Source organism: Hemicordylus capensis, chromosome 1 (assembly GCF_027244095.1).
Source record: "Hemicordylus capensis ecotype Gifberg chromosome 1, rHemCap1.1.pri, whole genome shotgun sequence".
Taxonomy (NCBI): Eukaryota; Metazoa; Chordata; class Lepidosauria; order Squamata; family Cordylidae; genus Hemicordylus; species Hemicordylus capensis.
This window is the reverse complement of record NC_069657.1, coordinates 419,569,950-419,591,073: the sequence shown is the minus strand read 5'-3', so window position 1 is coordinate 419,591,073 and position 21,124 is coordinate 419,569,950. Positions and strand designations below refer to the sequence as shown.

At 45.9% G+C, this 21,124-nt stretch overlaps 1 protein-coding gene across 7 annotated transcripts in view; it reads left to right on the top strand.

Moving 5' to 3' along the window:
- Positions 1 to 3,229: 3,229 nt before the first annotated feature.
- Positions 3,230 to 21,124, top strand: part of VASH2 (vasohibin 2) — a 76,671-nt gene continuing 58,776 nt past the window's right edge. For all 7 annotated transcript variants that reach the window (XR_008319522.1, XM_053309820.1, XM_053309811.1 and 4 more), the window contains exons 1-3: positions 3,230 to 3,393; positions 4,309 to 4,745; positions 20,434 to 20,522. Coding sequence is in view for 6 of the 7 variants with exons in the window: in XM_053309820.1 (XP_053165795.1) it covers positions 4,470 to 4,745; positions 20,434 to 20,522 (365 nt within the window). In the remaining variant the exon portion in view is untranslated. The remainder of the gene's footprint in view (positions 3,394 to 4,308; positions 4,746 to 20,433; positions 20,523 to 21,124) is intronic.

The window sequence follows — 21,124 nt, the reverse complement described above, 5'->3', positions numbered from 1 at the left end:
ACTTAGACAGTGGGAAACATATGTGTAAAAATAGGCTTCATTCCTGAAGGGCTCACGCAGCCTAGCATTTCTTTTCATTTTACATCATCCTATCTGCCAGCTGGGGTAGATGGAAAGGGGATCTGAGGTCTAACAGATCAAGTCCGTTGATCCCTATAATGGGACTCCCGTAAACCCCAGATTATGCCACTGCCCATCAGGCAGAAAGGGAAGCTCAGGCAACTGGGCTACTTTACAGGGTTTTTAAATCATAGCAGTAACATTTTAAGATTATAGTTAGAGGCTAAAATGACCGTTTTATTTGACACTGGGACTCTATAGCAAATAACTCCCCTGTATTTGGGTGCAGTCACCTTAAGGGGCGCAGCGGGGAAATGCTTGACTAACAAGCAGAAGGTTGCCGGTTCAAATCCCCGCTGGTACTATATCAGGCAGCAGCGGTATAGGAAGATGCTGAAAGGCATCATCTCATACCGTGCGGGAGGAGGTAATGGTAAACCCCTCCTGTATTCTACCAAAAGAGAACCACAGGGCTCTGTGGGCACCAGGAGTCAAAATCGACTTGATGGCACTTTACCTTTGTTTGGGTGCCTGGGTGGGGCATTCAAAAGCAGAAAGCTGTTTTCAGGCTTGTGCAAGCCCCAGCGCTTCTCATGTGAGAGTTTAAGCAGCAACCTTGGATTAGGCATTCCGGAGAGAAAATCAATGCTATTCTTTATTATTGCTCCGATGTATATCCTGCCTGCCTGCCTGCAAGGGGCTCAGGACAGCATAGACAGGTTCTCTCTTTATTCTCAGTCACAACTACCCCGTGAGGTAGGTTGGACTGAGAGAAAGTGATGGGCCAAATCACGCTGAGTTTCATCACTGAGTGAGGATTCAGACCCAGATCTTCCTGGTCCCAGTCCAACACTCGAACTGTAACACCGCCAGGCCTCCTAGAGCCAAAGATAAAGCTTCCATTTTGCTAGGCCTGGCTATCTTTTCTTCTTTCTGTGCAACATATCATCCATTCAGTTCTGCCATTAGGCAGATCTCCCTTCTGGACATGGCTTGGCCTGGCTCACACTGCATCCAGATGTGCAGCCTGAACTCCCAGTGTGCATATGAACTCATTGCCAGAGGCTATTGTCAAACAAATGTGTTTCCCACATCCGGCCGGAAGATGCAGGGGGAAGGAGTGTGGCCATTGCACCCTGCCTCCATGGTGGGGTGCTGTGGGGTGAGGAAGCATGATGGGGGAGGAATGCAATGGAGGGGAGGCAAAACAGTGCAGAGGAGAAATATTGCTGGTGCGCAATGGAGAGGGGTGGAGAAGGACACCTTGGGGGATTGGTGGCCCCCCACAGCCCCACGGCCTAGGGACGCTCGTCCCTCCTTGCTCCATTGTCCAATAATTTTTTTTTTTTTTTTTACATTTACTCCCTCTGGGGGAGTTGTTCAAGGCAGCGGTGGTGGGTGGTGGTGGTCCGCGAGGTTTCCACTCTCCCTGCCGGCCTCCCTTATTTAAGAAATAGGCCGTTTGGACTCTCTTCAGCCTTTCCCCCTCAGCACAGTGGCCATTTGGGAGGCTGCCGCACCTGCACAATGGGCCTCCGCGTGGCCTGGCATGACCCGATTCTTAAATAAGGGAGGCTGGCGGGGGGAGGGGGAACCTCCACAACCCTTCCCCCCCCCCGCCGCCTTCTTGGACAACTCCCCCAAAGGAGGTAAGTAAGGTAAACCCAACTCGCGAACCCCCGTGGGGCGGGGGTTGGTCCGTGGTCAGACCGAACAGGGGGTGGTTGGGTTTGACATAGAACAGTCGAACCGAACTGGTTCAAACCTGTTTGCATTTCCCTATCCCCAGCACAGCATCCCTCCAGTGGCTGTTGCTGGAGTCTATCTTGTTTCTTTTTTTGACTGTGAGCCCTTTGGGGACAGGGAGCCATTTATTTATTTATTTATTTATTTATATGTAAACCAGATATAAACCAGAGAGCCAGCATGGTGTAGTGGTTAGAGTGCTGGACTAGGACCAGGGAGACCCGAGTTCAAATCCCCATTCAACCATAATACTAGCTGGGTGACTCTGGACCAGTCATTTCTCTCTCAACCTAGCCTACTTCACAAGGTTGTTGTGAAGGAGAAACTTAAGTATGTAGTACACCGCTCTGGGCTCCTTGGAGGAAGAGCGGGATATAAATGTAATAATAATAATAATAATAATAATAATAAACCACTTGGGGGACTTTTGTTGAAAGGTAAATCCGTGAAGCTTCTATATCTGGGGCTCAATAATGAGCAGGAACTTGCTTCTTCTTCTTCTTATTATTTTAAGATTTACACCCCGTCTTTTGATCAAATGACACCCAAGGCAGTTTATAAGACTGCAAAAATATAAAAGGCATATTCAGACATTATGTTTATTTTATTTATTATATAAATATAATATTTCCCCAGGGAATAAGAACAGCAGCTGTTGGGCTACATTTATAGGTGTCTCGCGGGCCTGCTAAAGCAAATATACCCAGAGCTGGGAGTATTCTACACCTCAGCCGTTTTGTCTACAAATGCAAAGAATCTCTGACACAGAATTTGGTCGCTTGAGAATCTCAGGTTTTGCTTTTTTAAAGAACAAGTTATTTATCTTCATGGGTGCAGAGAAAAAACCTGGAAACATGTGAGCCCTGTTCAGATGAAACACACTTAATGCACAAAATATTGATTTTAATTATATGTACTTACTTAATTAAATGTACTTACCAGCGGGTACCTTAACTGTTACTAAATGGTTTTTAGGGCCTGGTAGTCACAGTGAATTATCTGTGACCCTTGTGCATGATTATGCCAGTGGCTCATCACCAGGCAATGAGATCAGGCAGTAATTTGAGTAACTAATAAATTCAGCGTTATTAGAACCATTAGTATTGGGAGAAATAGCAGTGGCTTCAAATCACGGAGTTACTATTAACATACAACGCATCGCATTAATATACGTCACGATACCGTTATAGATTGTGAACTACTACGACCCTGGCCGTGAATGGGGCTTGCAGCCCGCTGTCCGGGCTCTCGTAGAAATGATGGACTCGACAGTCGGAGCCTTCCGAAGCCAAATGATCAGATTTCCCGGGCTGGCTTTGCTCGTCTGGCGAGCCAGCAGCCAATCAGAGCCCTGCAACGCCTCCATGCGCCTCTTCCCAGCCCCCTTAGGACCGCCTTTCTTTGTTGCGGCGCCCAATGGGGCCGTTCCGAACGTCTGCGGCTGCCGGGTAACATGGTTACATGTCAGAGAGTAACACTTGATCATGGAACATGGAATAAAGCGAAAGCGAGCGACTCCGCTGCAGGAGCAGCATCAGCCGCAACCGCCTGGAGAGTCTCCGGTGCAATGAATCCCGCCGCGGCCAGGTGAGGCTGGGGGTAGTGGAGGAGCAAGATAAGGGGCCCGAGGGATGGGTGGGGTCCTCCGTGGCAAAGGAAGAGGACGTGGCGGGGTGGGGGGTGGGGAGCTCTCCCTATTGAAGAACGGCTTGCCGCGGGGGGAGAAGGCAGGCAGATCCCCGTCCTTCCCTCGCTCCCTCCCCGCCCGCCCCACACATTCCAGCCCCCAAACCCCAGCTCTGCTGCCGTCGCCTGCAGAGAAGGAGCCTTCCGATCCGCAGCAGTTCCGAGGCTGTCTGTCGCATGCATGCCAGACGTGGCGAGCTGCAGAGAACCATCTGCCAGCCTCCCAAGAGCAGGACGGGGAACCTTAATGAGCTCTGTGTGTGCTCCTGCGTTTGTGTGCTCCTGCATTTTTACCTCTCGGGGTCCATCCAAGCCTTGAGCCATCTCCCAGAAACAGGCATGGATCTGCTTAGATCTGTGTGCCTGACAGATTTATTTCCCGGGCTGGCTTTTCCCCGGGCATGGGCAAACTAGAAAAAGAGAGAGGAATAGAGTGAGATCCATCCCGACAGGAGGCTCTGGCTTCCTTTTGTGTGACAGTTCCCAGATATATAGACACACAGAGAAAAATCTCTCCTGACGGTTGTCGCCCCCTGGTGAGAGACAGTCGGAGGCCTGCGGAGGAGGAGGAGCGGGATCTTATGGTCCTCTTCTTTTGTTTGACAGGTGAATAGGATAAAGTGCCAGGCTTGAGTCCTGCTAATACCGTCCTATTGTTTGTGAGTAGGGGATCTGAACAGAAGGGGATCTGATGTGCCTTCTAGTATCAGCTCCTTCTTTCACTCTTCAAAGCTCTTTGAGATCTGATGGCAAACAGCATGTTTTGCCCTAACCCTTTGATAACCTCCTTCCGCTCACACGTGTTGTCTTTTTTAGCTTCTGTCTGCAAGAGGAGAGACCCACCAGCGATCTGTTAGCCAGCATGTCGGCCTGATTCCGTTGGCAGGAGAAGGGATGGAGAAGGCTACCTGGTTGGGCCACTGAACTGTCTGCCTTTCCCACGCTGTTCTGGACTGCTTGTTCCTTTGAAGCTCACAATGACAGGATCCAGCTCCAATGCTTCCCGTAACCCCCACCCCAAAGGAGACAAAGGGGGCCGCTCGAGGAGCTCTCATGCTCGGCCAATCACGAAGGCCAACAACGGAGGCTCCGAAGAGGAGGACAAAGATGGAGGGGTGGTTTTCCTTGTGAACAAAAGTGGCTTTCCAATCGATGGGCAAACCTGGGAAAGGATGTGGGGGCATGTGGCGAAGGTCCACCCTTCAGGCAGAGAGGTGGTAGAGACCATAAGGAATGCTGCCTACCTTGCAAAAGTAAGTTATATCCACTGCTTGCCTTCAAAGTCTCAAATTCTGTACAAAAGGCCTAGTAGCCTTGAGGACTAGTGACTTGCTTTTTCTTTCATTTTTACAAAAGTTTAAATTATGGATAAATTCTGCAGTCAGAATACAAATTATGTGAATCAAGCATGTATTTCCTTGTTTTCAGGATAATTTTTGCTTCCAAGACCAGTGTTTTCAAAGAACTGCCTCTTTATTTTTCAAAGAAATAATGCATGGAAGAAAACACAAGGGTTGGGTCAGGTGGCCATAGGAATGGGAGAGAAATAAAAGCCACAGAATCTAGACAAGACACTGAAGTCTTGCTTATTTCTGTCTGAAGCACTTCTGTGGTTTCCAAGACTTTCCCTGCTGCCCATAGCCCTATTCAAACATTCAGCACTCATATAAGGAGTATACAGTGTACATTGGTGCAGATCTGTACAAAGGTAGAGTTATTCACACCATATGTTGAACACAGATACAGCAGTACATTTCCTTTCTTTATCATGCATTTGAGAGACTTCTACCCAGGTTCACTTTTAACATAACTGTAGTCACAGTCATTCACACAAACACATGTACAATATCTGAACAGGGCTCACATGTTTTCAGTTTTTTTCTCTGCACCCATGAAGATAAATAACTTGTTCTTAAAAAAAACAAAACCTGAGATTCTCAAGCTACCAAATTCTGTGTCAGAGATTCTTTGCATTTGTAGACAAAACTGCTGAGGTGTAGAATACTCCCAGCTCTGGGTATATTTGCTTTAGCAGGCCCGTGAGACACCTATAAATGTAGCCCAACAGCTGCTCTCCTTATTCCCCGGGGAAATATTTATAGTTTCTTATTACATTGGAGGCGGAAGGTGGTAACAGCTATACAGTCATCTGGGCATTTCCATTCTTAGTACTTATTTTGAGCAACTAATCACTTTCCACATGTTTGAAAATGTTACCACAGTTTGTCTCCAAGAATAGTTGTGAAACTTTCCAGTCCTCTGCTAACAGCAATTTTTGGGCTGAAATTGCAGTTGATATAATAGCACTGGCCAAGAAATGCACTGAATTCTAGATTGTGGTGGATCTGAAAGTTTGCACAAACCTACCTGCAAACTAGCCAGTATGACTTCTCAGCCTCTTCCACCCTGACCAGCTACCCTAAGCTTGTGACTCACCTGTCCCAGGCACTTGGCACTCCCAGAGATTGCTCATACCCCACTATTCAACAAGGCCACAGAAAAAGCTATGCAGTCTACCACTGGTGGTGGAAAGAGGAGAAGCAGCACCTTAGTGCGTTTGGCAGGTGCTGTGTGGCCTGCAGATTGTTTCTAAAGGAATCGGATCTTGGACAAAGACACTGTCAACCATTAGCATACAAAGCAAAAGTGAGAATGACAAGTTGTTCTCCAGGGCCAGTGAATAATCCTTGAAGCCTTGGACCTGAAGACACCCCATGCAAGTACCACCCAGTGACAGAATTTGTTGCAGAAATGCACCCCAATGTCATCTAGGGCAGGCATTCTCAATGTTGGGTCCCCAGACATTGAACTTAAACTCCCATAATCCCGAGCCTTTGGATGGGGATTATGGGAGTTGAAGTCCAACAACATTTGGGGACCCAAGGTTGAGAACCCCTGATCTAGGGGATGGTTCAGATTTTAACAAATATCCAGATATTGCATGAGAAGCAGCTGCTGTCCTTGATGGTGTACCATATTAAGACCTCCAAGTGGCTAACCGCCCAGAGATGCAAGTTTTGGGCGGTATAGAAACATTTTAAATAAAATACATCTCCGTGGCCACTGAACTTGTGTCATGTTGGAATGACTCACAAGTGTCCCTAAGTGACTTAATATAAAAACCAGTTTTATATTACTGTATTGTGGGTTGGGGAGGAGACTGTCCTAGGATTATGTTTTTAGCCTATTTTCCAAAGGGAGTAAGGTTTATGAGATCCCCATGTCTCTCTATCCACCCGTGTCATCATCTGTTCCTCGAATAGCCTTTGTATAGACAGTCCAATACAAACCAAATTGATGTACATGGGAATGGGATCCGGTCAGAAGGGAACCTGACAGTGGTATTTTTATTTTGATCCACTTTCTTGAAACAGGATGGTTGCCAATCAAATTAGAAACACTACTACTTGAGAATTTGTGTGTTTACAGTCCTGATACATAACAAATTTACAGTGCTTGGGAAGAGTTCTGAAGCGAGTGTGAAAGTGTGTGTGTGGGGTGGTGGTGGTGATATTTGTACTGCAAATTATTAGCACCACTCCTTTGAACCAATGTGTTTATTGTCCAATATATGACAAACTTACAATACATAGGAGGGGGCCCTAGGGCAGGAGAACAAATTGTGACTGGGAATGATGGGAATTGTAATTCAACAACAACTGGAGAGTCAAGGTTGCCTGCCCCTGCCCTACAGGGGTAAAGGATCCTTTTATTTCAATCTGCCATTTTGAAACAAGATGGCAGCCACTCAGATTAGAAGCACCACCTCTAGAACATATGTTTACTGTCTGTATACAGTACAAAGCAGGGTTACAATACATGGGTGTCAGGTCTGAGGGAATCGTGATGAGGTCTGTTGTAAGAGTTACCATGCTGAAATAAGTGGGATGTGGTTCCATTCATTATACTTAGAAAATGTTTTGTTTTTAGATTATCAAAAGTACAAATTTACAAGTTAATACACATCTTCTTTATTTAGTATGACTCTGAATACCAGTGGCAAGGGAGGAACAGCAGGAGAGAGGGCATGCCTTCATCTTCTGTGTAGGCTTCCCAGAGGCATCTGGTGGACCACTGTGTGAAAAGCAGGATACTGGACTAGATAGGCCTTGGGCTTGATCCAGCAGGGCTTTTCTATGTTATGCTTAGGTTTACGGTTGCCATTACCGTTACATTATGTTTTTCATTACATTATACTTTACATTACGTTTTATGTTATATTATGTAAATCTTCTGTGAATTGAGAACTATGTGCTTGCACCGTGTTTGCAGGTGTTTCCTCCTTTATCCCACGCCATTCCTGAGAGTCCTCCAGGAGGTTTTACAGACCAGGCTCCCCCGTTCTCACCCCGAATCCACTCCTGATTGGAATGAGCCAGTCCACATACAGTATTTGCTGGATTTAACCTGACCTCCCTGTGGGCTATCAGGGACCAGGGCAGACAGGGCTTGGTTTTTCTCTGAGGGGAGACTGCTAATTCTGGCTTAGCCTGAGTTTTGTCTGGGGTAAAAAAATCCTCTTATTTCCAGCAGCTTTTGAAAAAAAACTCCAGGGCTTCTGCTTTCTCGAAAGGTGTTGATGGAGGTACAGATAGCTATGTGAAGGAGGTGCTGATGGCTATGTGAATGGTCCATCTAATCCCTTGAATTAAAATGCCTGGAATCTGCTGTGAAGCAGATTCACTCTTCAGATACCCCAGGCATAGAGCCATGTGTGAAAAACCTCCAGGGCTTGAGAAGCTTCAGCAGGGAAGAGGGAGCAGGGGAGATCCCTTGCATTTGTGGCATTATGTGAGTACAAGTCTAGATTCGCAACATGTCATCATCCACTTTAAACAAGCTGCCGTTCATACTTCCATTAACAGTCAATAATTATATTCCACAAGCTAGATATTAAAGTAATCATCCAAGCTCTTCGTATCAATTTGGCTGTGTCTATTAAAATGCTGAAATATCCTATCCATTAGCTTGACACTTTCCACATATTTCTTCCTGCTGCCTTTGATAAGTATCAGATAGTAAGCTTCAAACTTGCCTATCACAGACCATCACTTCACTTCCCATTAAGTCAAAGATGGCTCTCTGCTCGCCCCCACCATTGGAAGCTAAATGTTAAGCAATTAGAATGCTAGGCAATTAGAATGTTAAGATTACATGTATAATTCTGATAATGAAAGGAAGATTTTCAGGAATCCCCAAATAAAATCAAATGGCTCATACTTGTCTGATGCTGTTAAATATAACTAATAGCAATGCAGATGGAGTTGGACACCCAGATATGCATCTGATTCCACACTGATAAGGGGCATGGATCTCGTTTACTGGATCAGGGTGATTGTCTTCATTTTCATGTATACAATTTTTATAATCTTTTTCTGCACAAGTGACAAAAATATGAATATGAAAATACTAAATGAGTGGATTTGAGTCAAGAGATATTTTGTTCTTTGGTGGTAGGAAAGATTTTGAGAACAGGATCTAGGACTCTGCATCATGGGAAAGAGTCGTTTGGTGGTGGTTCTATTCTTTGTGTGTTTGCTATGATTTTTGTTCTCTTTTGGACGTCACAAAAGCCAATTTTTTTCAGATTATCCTGAATTGGTTGTCTCTCTTGCAGCATTCCCTTTTATTTGTGATTTTAACAAATGAAGCTAGCAATCTTTCCCATTTGGGTTGCCAACTAACCAGAAACATGGTCTAGCTTGCTTCTGTGTCTCTAACAGCAGCTTCACCTGCAGACTTCAGCATGATACTTTTCACAGGATGGAGTAGCATGATCAGCTACTAATGCAGTGATCTTCACAGTTTTTCGAAGGGGGGGGCACTTTGACAAAAAAAACCCCTCAAGGTGAGAGCCCTATGCTGACCTTCTCGCAGTAGTGTTTTCCTCAAGTCTGAGAGGGCCCTTGAAGAGAGACAGAGCCCTAAGAGCTCTAAGAAGGGATACACTTCTCAGCACTTCATGTATGCCTTCCAAGATGGTGCTGCTGGGGCTCAAGAGGGTTCCGTTTCCCTTGAAAGAGCTTCCCTTCCCCATCCTCAGTTCTGGGCAAAGCACACCACACTGCATGGTGATAATGATCACCTCCGCACAGTGCCAGGGGGACGATGCAGAGTATTCAGCTTTGAGTTAAAGCAGGCCTGCTTAATTTAGCTCCCCTCCAGCTGTTTTTGGACTGCTATACTGGCCAATAGCCAGGGATTATGGGAGTTGTAGGCCAATATTTTCTGGAGGGCTGACGTTGAGCAGCCCTGGATTAAAGCTTCATGCAGGCCCAGTTAATGAGGTAGCTGCACTTAGGGTTGCGGGGGGGGGGGCTGTCACTGCCCCCCGCCCCCAGGCCTTATAGTGAAGAACACTGTACTAATGTCTTTAGATCGAACTGCTGTTAAAGTCACAGGAGCAGGGTCCAGCAAGAAGAAGTCTGCAATGCTCTTTCCTAATGATCTGTTTATTTTATTTTATTTAACATATTTTTATATCGCCTCAAACTTACGTCTCTGGGCAGTTTACAACGAAACAAAATAAACAGAAAAAAGTTAAAACATTAATTAAAACAAAACTGAAAAAGTTAAAACATAACAATTTAAATTTTTTAAAATATTAATTTAATTTGATTTATCAGCTGCTAGAAGGGGCAAAATCTATATTGGTAGTATTGATATTTGCTCTAAATATGAAGTGTGGCATTCTGACATGTGTAAAGGTAAAGTGTGCCATTGTATCGGTGTCGACTCCTGGCGACCATAGAGCCCTGTGGTTGTCTTTGGTGGAACAGAGGAGGGGTTCACCATTGCCTCCTCGCACACAGTATGAGATGATGCCTTTCAGCATCTTCCTATATCGCTCCTGCCTGATATAGGTACCAGTGGGGATTTGATCCGGCAACCTCATGCTTGCTAGGCAAGTCATTTCCCGCTGCGCCATTAGGTGGCTTTCTGGCATGTGTAGCAGGGGCGTAACAAGGCTGGAGTGGGCCCAGAGACAAAATTTTAAAATGGGCCCCTCGCTGATACACACACACACACACACTTCACAATATATAGTGCACTCACACTCACATCCCCATTATGCCAGCTACTCTAGAAAACTCCACTCCCTCACTTTAACCCCATTCCTCCACCCTCCCATGGGGAACAGCGCTCCCGGCTCAGAGTTGCTTCTGCAGACATGGACTTTGCTGCATGCATGCAGCCTTTGCTCCGAACTTAGGGTTGGCTTTTCCACGGCACCGAAGCTCTGCGGGTGTTGGGGAGTCATGTGACTTGCCTCGGGGGGGGGGCCTTGAGGCATGGGGACCCCCAGGCAGCCACCTCCCCTTGCCTAATGGTAGTTACGCCCCTGATGTGTAGTCAGAGTTAAATCTGTAATTGATGATGATTTAGTTCTGAGAGGTAAGGCTTACACTGATTTCATTAGAGCAGGGTTTCTTAACCTTGGGCCCCCAGATGTTTTTGGACTACAACTCCCATCATCGTTAGCCACAAAGGCCATATCCGGGGATGATGGGAGTTGTCGTCCCACAACATCTGGGGCCCCAAGGTTAAGAAACCCTGCATTAGAGCCTAGAAAGCTGCCTTATACCAAGTTAGACCATTGGTCCATCTAGCTCAGTGCTGGCAGCAGCTCTTCAAGGTTTCAGGCGGGAGTCTTTCCTTGCCCTACCTGGAGATGCCAGGGATCGGCATGCAGGAGTCAGATGCTCTGCCACTGAGCTATGGCCCCAACCCCCATTTCCTCTTGGCCTGAAAGGAATAAGGATTTGGGTTTCAAGTGGGAGACGTCTCTGAACTCCCAGTTGCTGTTGCAAGCAGTCAGAGTTGCTGTTGCCCTTTGGGTCTTCCTGCTGCTCTCCATACTGAATTTGAATTCTGCACCATGGGACTTGTGGTTGAAACGGTCTGTGCTGATGGATGAAGCAGCTGGCAAGGGGACACTTGAGATGGAAACACTCTAGAGAGTGCAGCCTTTCCAGCCTCCACCTGTTATGTCTGCTGGGGAGTGTTGAGGAGGTTTTCTTAATTAATCACCCTTGTCTTTTAGCCGTTGTAGCAAGGGATGTTGCCTGGGGCGGGCGGGCAGGATAAAGTGTTATGTTACCTGCTGCAGCATTGCTCCAATGTTTTCTGAAACCGTGTCACATTTCTCTCCCCCCCCGCCCCCATATTTAGATGCTCACATTGATCTAATAAAAAATAGTCTGCTAAGCACACTTCCTAGGGAGTAAGCCCTATGGATTTCAGCGGGACTTACAAATTTCAGTATGAGTCATATACACACATCAAAGGCATCAAAAGCAACAAGAATACAGGGGGGGAAGTGGATGCAAAATTAATAAGGAATTAACATTTTAAAAAAGTTTATTAATTAAATAAGGAAAGTTATGATATCATCCTCTCTAATAAAACACTTGGTGTCCGTCCGTGGACGGACACCAAGCGTGCGTTCGTGCCTGGCCTGTTCTGGGCATGCCCAGAACAGGGCAAGGGAGGCACAAACGGCAGGACCCGGCGGCCATGTTGGGGCCGGGAGAAGGAGAAGTGGCCGCCGCCTACGCCAGGAGGAGAGTGCGGGAGAGGCGGCGGCGCAGCCGTGGCCACGGCCAGAGGTGGCGGTGGCCGCGACGGGGCAACTGGCGGCGGGAGTGCGGGTGAGGCGGCGGCGGGGCCAGAAGCGGCCGCCGCAAATAAAGGAGAGAGGCGCCGGGGGAAGAGGCGGCGGGGAAGCTGGCCGAGGTGGCAGCGGAGCCGCCGCCGAGGCCTGGCGCTGCCAGTAAAGCCGGGCGGGCGGGGGAAACCTTGGGGCCCGATCCCACCATTCCCGTCCCCCCGCCAAATTACTAAGGGCCAAATTGGCTCTGAAAAATGCCGCCGCCGAACCGCCCTCCCAGCTGCCCGATCCCACCATTTGTACAGGAAAGAGGAGCTCGCTAGCAGAGCTCCTCTTTCTGCAAAGGCTCTTCTCAAACTGGCGCTTTGAGCGGAAAGGGCGTCCTTTCCGCTCAAAGCGCCAGTTTGAGAAGAGCCTTTGCAGAAAGAGGAGCTCTGCTGGCGAGCTCCTCTTTCCTGTACAAATGGTGGGATCGGGCAGCTGGGAGGTTCGGCGGCGGGGGCGAAAGCATTACTAGCACCCGTTTTTCAACGGGCTAAAATTCACTTGTCATTATAATTGTAACGCTAGAACACTGCAAACATAGTCCATTACTAGATAAACTTGTTTTGCACTCCTTTTGTTTGTCCTTTCCAGACCTGTATAGGTTATTTTATTTATTTATTGTTCAATTTATATACTGCTTTTTATTAACATAATCTCAAAGCAGTTTACAATACAATTAAAACAATGCATAATTAAAATATGTATTATTCCTTCCGGGGGCCAATAATAATGTCCTTGTGGGTCAGATCTGACCCCCAGGTCTTATGTTGTGCAGGCCTGGTCCAAGGCAGGGGTTCTCAAACTTGGTTTGACAAACCATATGTCGTTGGTCAACACTCCATCACCCCTAACTACAACAGCCTTCGGAAATGTCCTTCGGAGATGTAGTCCAACAACATCTGGAAACCCAAGTCCAGATGTTTTTAATGGTTAATCATTGTTCTATGCTTTTATAATTTTTGTTTTAATTATTAACTTATTTTAATGGTGTTTTAATGTAAACTGCCCTGAGCCTTTTGGAAGGGCGGTATAAAAGTTTTAATAATAAATAAATGAATAATAAATAAATAAATTTTCAGAACCCCTGGTGTAAGGGTGTGAAGAGAACACCTCAGGCCACTCCTGAACTGTTCAGAATCCTAGGGTCATATGTGGGTCATTATTGATATGTTCCATATTCTGATGTCTGAGAGGAAATGGCAGAAACGTTCTTCCAATAGCAAGCGAGAACATGCAGGGCTGCTCAACTTCAGCCCTCCTGCAGATGTTGGCCTACAATCCCCATAACCCCTGGCTATTGGCCACTTTGGCTGGGGATTGTGGGAGTTGTAGTTCAAAAACAGCAGGGGGGGCCTAAATTGAGCAGGCCTGATTCTAATGCCTTGTACTAAACAGTACTGCTCTTTAGGGCATAGCGGATACTTTTCATTTAATGAGCAGAAGCCTGATCCTGTGGTTGCAAACAGGTCATCAAGCCAGCAGCAAGCTTTTAAATACACGCTGAATCGAGCAAGGGCTAAAGAGCATGGGCAACATTGGCTTTCCCCCTGAGTCACTCCAGTATAGCCAAGCCAATGGCATTTTAACCCTTTCCTCCCCCCCCCAGCTGTGAAATGGAACAGAGGCTTTGGTAGAATGAATCTTTCTCTTCTTTGCTTCGGCTGCTGCTCTGACTAAGCCAATGTTATCTTTCCAAATTGGAGGCGTGGTGGTTAAAGGAGTGTATAAAACAGCAAGCATCTGTTGCTGTTCACAGTTGGAAGGGAGTTAGAGCCACTTGTCTTGGTGTGTAGAGTGAGAAAGCAGAAGGTTATCTTTGTGGGGATGGTGGCAGGGCAGATTGGAAACTTCTGAGGCTTGATTGAATCCAGCCTTCAGACCACCAGCTGCCTGTTGCTACAGTAGAATGCACTTTAGTAATTCCTTTAACAATTACTGTGGCAGCTGAAGTGCAATCTATTTCCTTTCAGTTCATTTATTTATAGCAGTGATGCCCCTTTTCCTTCCATAGTGGGAATTCAAGGCAGCTAGCAATAAAGCAGATATAGATGCAAAAAAGCAGCAATTATATCACAGCATTGGGATTAATTAAAAAAAACCCTCACTATTTATTCAGTTTATGTTTACATTTATAACCTGCTCTTGCTCTGACGAGCCCAGAGTGGTATGCATGGTTGTGTTTATCCCCACAACAGCCCTGTGAGGTAGGTTAGGCCCAGAGTCACCCAGTGAGTTTCATGACAGAACAGGGATTTTAACTCTTGTTCCCTGGTCCTAGTCCAACACCCTAACCACTATACCATGCTGGCTCTCATTGTTGGGCTACAACTCCCAAAGACCATTGTAGTGGGGGATGATGGGAGTTGTAGTCCATCAGTATCTGGGGAGCCAAGTTTGAGAACCCTTGGAAATCAGCTTTAAAATTTTTTTGTTGTTGTTTTAGCAAAAATACTTTGCTGCCCACCAGAACAGGTGCAGAGAAATGACCAGGTAAACCCAGACTGGGGAGGGTATGCCAGATTCTGGGTACCACAGCAGAAAAAAAACCATGTCCTGTAGAAGCCCCGAGGCTGTGGATCTGGCTTCTGAAGAAGGCTGATTCTGCTTCTTCCTTCTTGGCCTTTGAAAAACATATTAAAACATTCCTGTTTCAGTTGACTTTCAGAAATCAACACCTGATTATGTTATGCCCTGCCAATTATTGGTTTTGCTGTTGTTAAGTGATTTTTATTGTGTTGTGCGTTGTTATGTTGTAAGCCACCATGATATCGATATCATGGGGTCATTAACACAAGCGAAAACTGTGTTCTGGGAAAACTGTGTTTTGGGAGCTGTGTGTGCTAGGGATGTGCACGGAACCAACAGGGGCCTGTTCAAAGGCAGGGGGTTACCTTTAAGGAGCAGGGAGGGTGCTCTTAACCCCCACCACCACCACATTTTCCCCACCAGCACTGTCTTAACAAATGGTCCCGCGGGGTGGCAACGTACCTCCTTGCCACCCCAGGGCATGTCGGACTGGAAGTGCCTGGTGCATGTGTGTACATGCGACCTGTGCACACGTGTGCGACCTGTGCACATGCACTGGGCACTTTCAGTCCGACGTGCACCAGGGTGGCAAGGAGGTACACTGCTGCCCCGCAGGACCATTTATTAAGACAGCACCGGTCAGGAAAATGCATTGTGTGTGTGTGGGGGGGGGGTTAAGAGCACCCATGATTGTCCATACTAACTAATAATAATCAACACAGAAATGCTGGGAAGCATGGACATTAGTCTTTGGCATCATTTTGTTATTATTCATTAACATATTTTTGGGTATTGTTCATTTTTTATTGGTTACTATTAGGACCCTTATTTTGTGTTTATATATAGTTTGTTATTATCACTTACAGTGTTGTAACCATTTTTTTGGGTTTTGGTTCATACATTAAATGTCTTTGTCCATACTATATGGAGCATGGTATTTCCAGGGGTAACCTATTTCCCAACATTGGGTTATATGTGTACTATTTTGTATCCCACAGATGCACAGATTCAGTCAGCATTCCCCAGACATATATTCTTTTGTCTGACACAGGGGACTTGTTTTTGTTTGTGGCTTCTTGCCCTGTGTGGTCCCTTATCCTCACACATTGGCCCACCAGATACCTCTGGGAAGCCCACAGGCAAGAGCTGAGGGCATGCCCTCTCTCCTACTGTTTCTCCCCTGCAACTAGGATTCAGAGGCATCCTACTTCTGAACTTGAAGGTAGCCATAAAGACTAGTAGCCATTGACAGATCTGTCCCCCATGAATTTGTCAAAACCCATTTTTAAAGCCATCCAAGCTGGAAACTCCTCAGTAATAATCAAATCTGGTCTGAAAGGCAGTGATACTTCCTCCTTCTCTTTAAATGTAGAGTTGCCTTGCCCCTTGAAATTCTGGGTTTCACCTGGATTTTAAGCATCTCACTCAGATTGCTCAGCCCACCCAGATTCACCTGGATTTCAGCTTTCTTTCTTTTTAAAAAAAGCTAAGCTCTAGCCCTTGTAGAAGCTGAGTTATGGATCAAAATGTGCAGTCACTATTCTGAGATTATACACACACACACACACACACACACACACACATACAGACACACAATTTACATAATATGCAAATTAGGCACCTGGATTTGGAAAGCCGGGTTATGGCAACCTTATTTAAATGGCTGCCTTGAACACAACTTAGGATGCCGGAAGAATAAAATTGCAGAGTCTTTATGAACAGATCAATGCTGGTGTTTCTGCCCCCCACCCCCTAAAGGCTGGGAAAACATTTCACATTTATAGGAGCCAGCACTACATTTTTCAGAATAGGCCCTGTCAAAGGCTGAGAAAATATCTGCATTCCTATGCACCAACATAAAATTGTTCTAAGGTTATATGAACAGGTGACTAACATTTCCCTCCAGCTCTAATAATCAATTTTTTAAAGTTGTCCTTAAACATGCTGCTCCTTATTCATGCCAAACATGCCCCACATTCATGCCAAAGAAGTTTGGGCTTGTAGCCCAAACACTCAGCATCTGGCTAATAGCGCCAGCCACTGCCACATATGCCAGCAGTTCAGCTGTTTCATGCCTCCATTGCATGTGTCTGTGTCTGTCTGTCAGTAGCTGAGACAGAAGAATGACACATGATCTCATAATAAGCTCCCTTCAGCTTGTGCACAAACAGCTGGGGTAAATATTCTGTTGGAGTACCAGCTTGGGAGTGGCACTGAGAAGTGGAAATTGGTCTTCTGTGGGCTGCAATATGGGACAATGCTGTTACAATTTGGTAGCACTAGTATGATGCTGCAATGAAGACAAAACAGGTTCAGAGGTGTAACAAACTCAGAAGGGGCCCATGTGTAAGAATTGAATGTTGGTCCCACCTTTTTTTTGGTGGCGTCTATGGCAGGGATTCTCAGCGTTGGGTCCCCAGATGTTATTGGACTTCAACTCCCATAATTCCCAACCAAAAGCCACTAGGACTGGGGATTATGGGAGTTGAAGTCCAATAACATCTGGGGACCCACATGTTGAAAAACCCTGGTCTGTGGTATCACTGACATTTTTTAGAAGGACTGCTAACTTTTTTTAGAAGGACTGCAAAGAGGCACCTTTTACCGTGGTGATTCTCTTTATTTACCAGGGGGAGAGTAACTGGCCCTATCCACCCCCAACACAGTACTTCCAGTGACTGTTGCTGGTGTCTATCTTATGTTTCTTTTAGATTATGAGCCCTTTGGGGACAGGGATTCATCTTCTTATTAATTAATTAATTAAATTATTTTAATTATATATACTTATTTATTTATTATTTCTCTGTGTAAACCGCCCCGAGCCATTTTTGGAAGGGCGGTATAGAAATCAAACAAACAAACAAACCTGCAGGGAGTTTGGCTAGCCCTCATTGCCCTGGGGGCAAACCCTCATTAGAGTTAGAGGTGCATATAGGTAATTTTGGAGCCTGGACCTAAAGGCCTTTGGAGGCCCCCGCCCCCGCCCCCGGCTACAAGTTGAGCATCATCCCCCTTACATACACCATGACACATGCAGTATTTTTAGCACGTGGGTTCTTGAGGGCACTTGAGGGCACAAGCAGCAACTGAACACACGAGAATGTAAGAATATACAAGAGGTATATTTATGCAAACATGCAGTAGCAGAAACATTTCAACACACAACTTAACATATTCCCATCCCTCATATTTCTTTCCCCACTCCGCACTCCCTGCTCTGTCTCTAAAACAGAGGTCATGCTCAGGTCACAGTCGTGCTTGGCCACCCGGTGCAGTGACCACACCACTTGGGACAGACTAAATACCATACAATACAATGCAGACTAAAGAGGATTTGGGGGTCTCCAGCGGGTGTGGAAGCCCTGGACTTTGGCCCGGAAGTCCAGGAGTAAGAACACCTCTGATTACATACAAACATAGGAAGCTACCTTATATTAAGTCAGACCAATGGTCCATCTAGCTCAGTATTGTCTACCCAGACTGGCAGTGGCTTCTCCAAGGTTGCAGGCAGGAGCCTTTCTCAGCACTATCTTGGAGTTGCCAGGGAGCGAACTTGGAATCTTCTGCATGCAAACATGCAGGTGCTTTCCCCAGAGTGGCTCCATCCCCTTAAGGGGACTATCTTACAGTGCTCACATGTAGTCTCCCATTCAAATTCAAACCAGAGTGGACCCTGCTTAACAAAGGGGACAGTTCATGCTTGCTACTACAAGACCAGCTCTCCTCCCCTTTGAGTTCAATGGGACTTACGCCCAATAGATATTAGAGGATTGAAGACTTATACCGCTTTGCCCCAACCTCCCACCATTTCTAGCCTTCATTGGCTGCCTCTCTGTTTCTGCCCTCATAGGAGCCCTACCCATACTTCCTCTCCTCCTGCTCTCATTTCTGCCCCCTGCAGCAGCAAACCTACTCCCTTTACTCGCTAGCCTATCCGTCTTTGCCACATTGTGTTGCCTAAGTCAGATCAGCTTCACTTCAGCACGATGCACCCATCCATATCAGCCTGCCTCCAGCTGGCCACGCCCCCTCTTGTACCCCTACCAATTGCCACCACCGTAGCCGCTCTCCCTGGCCACCATCTACCCCTCGCCATAGAGACAGAAAAACTAGAGTACTACCCCTGGCCATAGAGATAGAAAGACTAGAGTACTACCCCTGGCCATAGAGCTAGAAAGACTTGAGCCCAACCCCCTATTGGCCCCACTTGTCGGCCTGTGTGCTCTGCACACGTTAGTTCAATTATGGATCTGCCCCTGAACAGATATATATTTTTAAATGCCTCCAAAACACAGGAAAAGGATTCATAGACTTGTTCTCACATCCTTTCTTAGTACTTCTGCATTGCTTCAAATTTACCCTGTATGTAGAACTGTTCCTGTGCTAGCTCTCACTGATCTTTTGCAGATGATTTCTGTCTCTGTGAATATCTCAGAAACTGCATAAAATCAAACATTAAAACTTAAGTCAGTACTTGGGAGCATCTGGAGCAAAACCAATAGGTTGAGATTCCACAAAGCTGAACTGAGCTATTTCTTCAGCAGTAGTTTTCAACAGCAGGCTTTTTTTTACTTCCTTGCTGGCAGTTTCTCTCTGATACAGAAGGGTTTATTATTAAAATATCACCACCTTTTGGCAAGTCAATCAAGAAGATCAACAATATAACAGGGAACATCAGATTAATAAGAAAGAAACAGACAGACAGACAAACAAACAAACAGAGACAGAAACAGAGGAGTTATCAGGCACATATGCAGACTAAAACAGTTTTCACAAACATCGTTTACCAGACTGAGGAAATGAGAGATTTGTGACAGTGTGGTACTGCACTTTTGCAAACCCCTCTCCTCCTTTCTTCAATTTTGTAAAGCAGGTCTGGATTAGATGGTGCTGACACTATTGTACTCTCATCAGGGCATACTGTTTCCCCGTCTTAGTATGGCTTTCTTCTTTTTCTCCCAGTCTGCACCATATAGCCCTCTGCACCATATCACAAGTTTATATTTTATCCTGTCCTTCCTCTAACAAACTCAGAGTCCATGATTCCTGCTTTTTAATCCTCACAACAAACCTGTGAGGTTGGTTAGGCTGAGAGGAGAGCTGGTCTTATGGTAGCAAGCATGACTTGTCCCCTTACCCTGGTTGCATATGAATGGCAGACTTGATGCATGAGCATTGTAAGATATTCTCCTCAGGGGATGGAGCTGCTCTGGAAAGAGCAGAAGGTTTCAAGTTCCCTCCCTGGCTTCTCCAAGATAAAACTGAGAGAGATTCCTGCCTGCAACCTTGGAAAAGCTGCTGCCAGTCTGTGGAGACAATACTGAGCTAGATAGACCAATGGTCTGATTCAGTATATGGCAGCTTCCTATGTTCCTATATAGCTGAGGTTACCCAGAGCACTTTTTAGCTGAGTAAGGACTTAAATCCAAGTGTTTGTTGTTGTTGTTGTTTTTAAAAATAAGTCTGGTTGTACAAAAATAGATCAATCTGCCCTTAGATTGTGGCCAGAGCCTTAAATGATTCTTTCCCCCCTAATTATGTTGTGGCTGAAAGGCATTTGTGCTTCATCAGTCAGTTCTGATGGAATCAAAGAACAATTACAAAAAATTGAGTTATTTGCAGTGTTCTGTTCCTGAGGAGCTTGAAGGGTTCCTGAGGTTCTGCGGAGGTTTTGCCTTTGCTTTGCTCCTTGAATCAAATATTTTGGCTGGCAGCACTAACCTAATGCTTCTGTCTTTCTCCTTGTGCTGCTTTTTTAGCCTTTAGTGCCATCTGTGCCAAACTACAAGGCTTCCATGACGATCCCAGAGTGGCTTCAGGCAATACAGAATTTCATGAAGATGCTGCAGTATCCTTTTTGTGAAGGCGGCCTTGTGACAGAAAGCTGATACCCAGGAAGCTCATCCACTCAGCTGCTAATGAATGAGGGAGGGAAGGAAGGGGAGGGGTTAATTTGTTGGAGATCCATTCTGAAGTGAGGGCAGGAAATTAACGAGAAAAAGTGCTCTTTGCTGTCTCATCAAGTGCTTGAGAAGATTTGTGAGGTTACCTCAGCATGGAGTACTTTCCTTGGTCATTAGGGCTCCGTATAATTACCTTTAGCTGATACTGAAGAGGATGTAATTGAAGAGAGATATTTAAAATCTATTGACAGAAATATTCTGAGTGAACTTGGCTCACCATGAGGTCGAGGTCGTTGGGATGAGAATTTGCAGGCCTCTGTGACTATAAATCACAGTAGCATCGGATGCAGGGAACTATGTCCAGTCCCTCAACCAGAAAGTCAAACCAAACCTGAGACCCAAACACTAGTTCAGAGAGGTCCCCTCCCCATGGAACTAGAAATGAACCCAGACCCAAAATCTCCTGGTTGCCTTAAACTAGAACCAAACTGCTAAACAGAATATGATAACTTCTTGTGATAACTGGTTCAAAATAAGCAATACAAAT